This window comes from Elgaria multicarinata, chromosome 12 (genome assembly GCF_023053635.1).
Source record: "Elgaria multicarinata webbii isolate HBS135686 ecotype San Diego chromosome 12, rElgMul1.1.pri, whole genome shotgun sequence".
Lineage (NCBI taxonomy): Eukaryota > Metazoa > Chordata > Lepidosauria > Squamata > Anguidae > Elgaria > Elgaria multicarinata.
This window is the reverse complement of record NC_086182.1, coordinates 9,231,832-9,238,349: the sequence shown is the minus strand read 5'-3', so window position 1 is coordinate 9,238,349 and position 6,518 is coordinate 9,231,832. Positions and strand designations below refer to the sequence as shown.

At 49.4% G+C, this 6,518-nt stretch overlaps 1 protein-coding gene across 1 annotated transcript; it reads right to left on the bottom strand.

Annotated features, from left to right (window-relative positions):
• Nucleotides 1-153: 153 nt before the first annotated feature.
• TM2D2 (TM2 domain containing 2) lies at nucleotides 154-3,829 on the bottom strand. The gene is made up of 4 exons (XM_063139208.1): nucleotides 3,524-3,829; nucleotides 1,470-1,557; nucleotides 1,159-1,274; nucleotides 154-771 (listed from the first exon to the last, which is right to left on the bottom strand). Exons 1-4 carry the CDS (start codon nucleotides 3,754-3,756, stop codon nucleotides 558-560), a joined length of 651 nt encoding a protein of 216 aa, XP_062995278.1. The 5' UTR covers nucleotides 3,757-3,829; the 3' UTR covers nucleotides 154-557.
• Between the last annotated feature and the right edge of the window lie 2,689 nt (nucleotides 3,830-6,518).

Here is a 6,518-nt window from a genome sequence, read left to right as displayed (position 1 = left end):
AAACTAATACAAAGACACACATCATTTTACCTCATTGGGGCTTTAGGTTTATATTTTCATGGGGAAATAGCCTGAGCTACAAATGAAATAAATAAATAAAAAGCAGACAGGAACTTGCAGTATTACTCTTAAGTTACATACTAACCTCAATAGTTATTTCCAGTGAATACTGGCTGTGCAAATTTATTTGGAAAACTTCTAAAACATACAAGCAGTGAGAACTAGGGTTAAGCAGAGTGGGTAAGACCAGAGTTACTACCTTGGCACCTCCTAAAGCACAGAAGTGTGTAAAGATATATTGTACAATAACAGCTACTAGAGTGGTAAATCCTTCAAGACGGCTTATTCTACAGGTAGACGTCTCCCGAGTCCTTCGTGGGCTGGAAAAGTGTAGCTTCCATTTGAACAAACAATGAGGTATGTACAGCAGAATTATGGTTAGCTTTTTTTCCTGTTCGTTGCATTCTAGGAGGATCTAGTTCCAGTGCAAAATGAAAGCACCAGTGTAGTCTCCAACTGAACTAAAGTTCCCCTCTCATCTTCCGAATTGAAGATTTTCAGTAAATGGTACACCAGTTGCTTCCATCGCTGGGCATCAGTCCTCCAGTGATAAGGAGAATTAAGTCTACGAACCACCAGATTCCCAGCCCTCCAAGAGTAAGCAGTTTCCCCACTGCTGTGCCTGTGTGGCCCAGGCAGAAACGATCCACTCCGAAGCAACCCAAAAAGAAGGAATAGAGGAGAGTGGTTATGAAGTAGTGTCCCGTGTATCTATGAAAAAACAAAGTTGGATAAAACTTTTACAAGCAGGTTCACTGTCAAAAGGGCAGGTATTGATTTAAGCCCAATCTGCCTTCATTGTATAATAATGTCCTCTAATTAAGACATACAGGAAATTGCAAAGAATATAGTACATTTAAAAATGATGACACATTTACACTTAAAAATGATTACCTTTACACTATGGCTGTGCGTGTCCTACATTTACTCTTAGCTTGTGAATACAAATGGCTTAGTTTGGAATGTAATTCAGTAAAACAAGGGAGAATAGAGAGTCAGATGTATCTCACACATGCTGCATATCATACATTTAAATGTTGCACTTGAACTCTGGGTTCAATCACCCAAAATTACAAGTCCCGAAGAAAGGGCACTCACTTTATGCATGGCTTATTCCCACGCAGAAAAGTCCGCTGTCCTGCACACTCAATGCCTTCCAATGCCTTGCAGAGGACCCGAGTGTGGCTTACGTCACTATATGCTTGGCCGCCAAACTATTATAGGGTCAAAAAACAGCAGACAGGGTTTATTTGCTGAAAATCCTTGATTTAAGTATACATTTTCTATTGCAGATGGTTGTGCCTGGGAACATAGGGGGTAGAACCACAAGCTCTCTCTACCCCCACTCCCTCAAATTACCAGGCATTTCTCTAATATTAGAATGGCAACATAACCCCTTTTGGACTCACCTTGACACACCCATGTCGTACTTCATCTCGTGCAGTCGTGTTCCCACCATGATCCACAGGAGCCTCACACTCAATGAATTCCTCAGGTCTGCAGATAAAGCACAAGGCAAGTTCAAATCTGAAAAGTGCATAAGTAGCCCTCAAAAGTTAAACTTCAAAAGCTGCAGGGAACAGGAGTTCTACTAGGCTCAAAGACAGAGCACAGCAACAACTAATCAATGTTTACAGTATGTTCCTCGGCATCTCCATATTCTTGGGATGCCTCCCCTGTTTCCTGCCACATTAGAGTCCCCCTTTTCTATCAACCCTTCCTTCCCCCCCACCCCGATCCAGTCAACTCCATCTCCTTCAGGCTCGCTCTACCAGGCCTTCAGGCCCTCCTCCATTCTGCCCCCATTCATATCCCTGACTGCTGCAATTGCTCTTCCTCCCTCCCAGCACCGCTCCTCCCTTTGGGCATGGCCCTCACCATCACCCCTTGCACATCTCGGCAACCCCTTCTCAAAAGCCGTCGCTTTGCCTCTAGTTCTTCGCACAAAAGCCAAGTAAAGGTGCTTTCACAGCTATGCTCTTAGCACCAGTTCACAGCCCTCGTACCTTCAGCAGCAAAAATCACCCCTGTGCTATATCTACACTGCCAATGCAGTTGGCTTCCACCCTGAAGCGCAATGTTTTACTTCCAAAGTTGCTGCAATGAGGTGAACGAGAACGGTTGGCCGTGCAACTGGTCCTGAAGCGACGTATTTTACTGCTGAAGTAAACTACAGCTGAGTGGGAGCATAATTGTGAATGCACCCCAAGTCCCAAAGCCCATCACCTCACCCCCTACAGTCCAGTGTTCACACCCACCAACCTTTCGGTTGGATCCAGATTTATGTGGGATCAGCTGCACTGATGGATGGAGGCTTCCCTGCCTCTCCTTCCCACAGTAGCCCCTCCAATCCCCTGAAAATATGACACAGGGACAGGAGACCCTGCTGAGTGCGGTGAGCTGTGGTGTGGGGAGGAGGGGGATTCTCCAAAATTGAGCAGACAAGCCCTTTCACAAGCAGAGCGCTTCCTCGCGTGGAAGGTCCCTTCATCTTGTGAACGGCATATCCGAGATCCAACCCTTTCTGCCTGCAGGGAGTTTGGCAGCTGCAGGGCACTAGAGACCAATGCCTGCCCTGGAATCCCCCGCACTAGGCAGCTATTACCCACAATGCCTTAGAGCTGTGGTCTCCAACACGGTGCCTGTGGGACATGTCCCTTGATACCCATCAGGCTCCCTGCCCCTCCTGCTTTGTATTGCATTGCTTAAAATCCTTAATAATTTATTCTTTAACTGGCATGCAGGCAGGCCACAGAGCAAAGTGTTGGCCTCCAGCGCCATCTTTATTTGAGTTCAAAGGGGCGTTTTTGCATTTTAGAGCTCAGACCCCACCTCTGTTTTGAGAGGTTCTCAAGCAAGTTACTTTTCTTTCAGTCCCACCGCTTTGCCTTCTGAGAAGTTAGCATGGCTGCCATTTCATGAACTGGCAACCCCACCCCCACTCCCACAGCAGCCATCTTGTAAGAGTGCCCATGACACACTGAAGATTCCAGATTCTGGCTGAGTTCCGATGACACGCTAATCCATGGTTGATTCCCATTTTGCTCCTATTACCCACCCCTGTTGATTAGCGTGTCGTCCGAACTCAGCCGTACTCAATGCCCCCAAAAGATTGGGGAACACTGATCGAGAGCACCGCTCAGGGTGTTGGGGGGAGGCAGCAGCCGCCCAGCACCCATCCGAGAAACAGCAGCCACAGCGGAGGTCCACCTACAAGCCCCCCACCCCACCAGAGAGCACTATGCAAAAGGTATGGAATGCCCCCCCCCATTTTGAACTCCTCCTCCCTGCTCCCATGGAAGCCCCTCCCCCGCTCATAACCACGCCTCTTTGCTCATGCCCACGCCCCTTCCCGCTAGCCCCGCCCCTTACGCTTTCTCCCTGTCCTCCACTATCAGGCTTCCTCCGCCCTGCCCACACAAGCCCCGCCCCCGCCCCGCCCCGCCCCGCCGGCGTTCCTCACAGGTATTCGCAGTACACGAGCGGCGCGTAGGGGCCTTGATACTCCCAGAGGCCGGAGGAGGCAGAGGCCGGGTCCTGAGGCGGCTGCTCTTGGCCCTGCGCGGCCGCGGCGGGGCTGTCCGTGGCGTTGTGCTGGTGGCTTCGGGACACGCCTTGGAGTAAGAGCAGGTTGCACAGCAGCAGCGCCGCTTGCCCGCACAGCAGCGCGTAGCACACCGGCCCTCCGCCCGGCATGGCGGCCTCGGGGCTCCGGCGGCCCTCTCGGCGTTCCGAGAGGCCCCTCCGGAAGTCGCCTCACGCTTCCGTGTGCCCTCCCCGCCAATAGGAAAGCGCCCTTATCGTGCAGGGGCGGGGCAAATTCTCGCTTCTAGCCAATCGGAGGCGAGGCGGGCCGTGGAGGTTCGCTGCTGCAGATAGAGATAGGAACAATAGATTGACGCAGCGTGAACTTCCGTTGAAAATGGCGCGGTTCATTCGCCGTTACGCTCTCTGAACGCAGGGTGTCGCCGCTCATGCGCTCAGCATCTCTCTGATTAACCCTCCCTCCCCCGTTCATTTGCATGGAAGGTCGGTCAAGCCGCCCAGTGCCTCTAGAGCTGTAACAGTAGAGAGAAGAAGCGTTATGTCGTGACGGTAGAGACGCGCTGCATCTCTATGGCAGTCTTGCCGGCTTCTCAGGCGGAACCGCGATTGGTCGTAAGGCTGAGGCCGAGAGCCAATGAGGGAAGAGGAAAAGGAAGAGCCGATTCCCTTACTTTGGCCGACAGGGGGCAGCAGCCGGTTGCAGGAGGCGCGCGAGGGAAGGTCGGTCGCTGCCCCGTTATGAGCCATTATACGTGCGCTTATACGTGCAGAAGAATGAGAGGCAGAATGTTTCAGACTGGGGGTAAGGGAATGGCCTATTTTTCACGCTCCTCACATTAACACACACACACACACACGCGCGCGCGCGCAAAACACCCTGCAAGCAGAAATCTAGCAGGTCAGGGAGAAAGGTCCTAGGTCCATCTGGTACCTGTGATGCTGGCTTTATTATTATTATTATTATTATTATTATTATTATTATTATTATTATTATTAATTTATTTATATAGCACCATCAATGTACATGGTGCTGTACAGATAACACAATAAATAGCAGGACCCTGCCGCGTAGGCTTACAATCTAATAAGTTGTAGTAAACAATAAAGAGGGAAGGAGAATGCGAACAGGCACAGGGAAGTGTAAACAGGCACCGGGTAGGGTGAAGCTAAACAGTATAGAGTCAGAACAAACTCAATATTTGAAGGCTATAGGGAAAAGAAAAGTTTTTAGCTGAGTTTTAAAAGCAGTGATTGAGTTGGTAGTTCTCAAGTGTTCTGGAAGAGCGTTCCAGGCGTAAGGGGCAGCAGAAGAAAAAGGACGAAGCCGAGTAAGGGAAGTGGAGGTCCTTGGGCAGGCGAGAAGCATGGCATCAGAGGAGCGGAGAGCACGAGCGGGGCGATAGTGTGAGATGAGAGAGGAGAGATAGGCAGGAGCTAGACCGTGAAGAGCACCCTGCTTGCAGGGTGTTTGTCTAAGAAAGCATGAGAGAAGGGTCTTAGATCATTATAGCAGAGCACATACATTGCATAGAGAAGATTCCAAATTCATCTCCAGGTAGGGCTGGGAAACGTTAGTGTCCAAAATCCTGGAGAGCCACTGTAGACATTACATAGCTAGATGGATCAGGGCTTGCAATAAGGCATGGTTGGCTACTGACAACATTCCCTTGGAATTTCTTCCGGCGAGGTTGGGGATTAGGGAAAACATAACTCTCACGATATCCCAGATAATACCACATTATCTCCATTGTGTTTTTTTAAAAAGCCAGATTCATCCTGGGTGTTGACAGCGTCGCTTAATAGACCTGCAAATTTCCCTGAGTGGCCAGTCACGAGCGTGCAATAAATCACTTGTTTAGAGAAGCTCTAGAACTGAACCTTTAAAAGGCCCACAATTATACTTAACTCTCCCCTGTGTCAATTTCAGGGACTGGCTTGGGTGTAGAATTGGGAGCCGGAGCATCAGAAGGGCTAGTTAAGATAAACGGGATGTGGTGCATCAGGGCCCTCGGTCTTTATTGTTCAGCCCTATTTGTTTATAATATTTATATACTGCTCCCTATTCAGAATTTTGGAGTGGTGGCCAAAATAAAATAGAATAACAACAGAATAAAAGCACATTAAAAGTACATTTTGAAAGAAACAAAGTGCAAAATGAACCGAGGCTGGTCGTTAAGGGAAAGCTTCCTGGAACAATGACGTTTTTAGGAGGTGCTGGAAGGCAATCCAGAGTTGGTGCCTGCCTGACCTTCAGAGGCAGGGGATTCCATAGGAAGGGGGCCACCACACTGAAGGCTCTTTCCCTGGTGGACTCCAATCTCACGATAGGTCTGTGAGGAACCACCAGGAACATGCCCTTGGGTGACCTCAGTTGATTACACAGCCTTGCAGTGGCTTCCCAAGGTTTCAGGCAGAGATCTTACCCGGCCCTGACTGCAGAGATGCTGGCCATTGGACCTGGAACCTTTTCCATGTGGAGCAGCTGCCTTATCCACAGGGCTTCAGCCTTTCCCTTAAAGTGAGGACACTGTCCCAGAACTGACCATCTTGCATTACCCTTAGCCGAACATTTACTTGGGACTGTCCCTTGCTTTCCACTTCTACATCAGATTAGTGGTGCTAGTGGATGGTACAACAGGAGCTGCTGTTCCCGCCACCAGGTGGCGCCCTGGGTCAGGTGAGGATGCTAGGAGTTGTTGCCCAACACACTGGAGGGTACCAGATTGAGGGAAGGCTGGCCTGGTGTTTTTTTTTATTCTTCTTATCTAAATCCTTTTCAATGTAGGGACAGTGGCTTCCAATGCAGCCATAAATCCATTTCATTTGGAATCTGGGTTTTTCAAAGCTCTACATTATGTCAAGAACTTCTTTCAGCACAATTTCTAGCTTTCCCCTTCCCAGGAACACGGGGT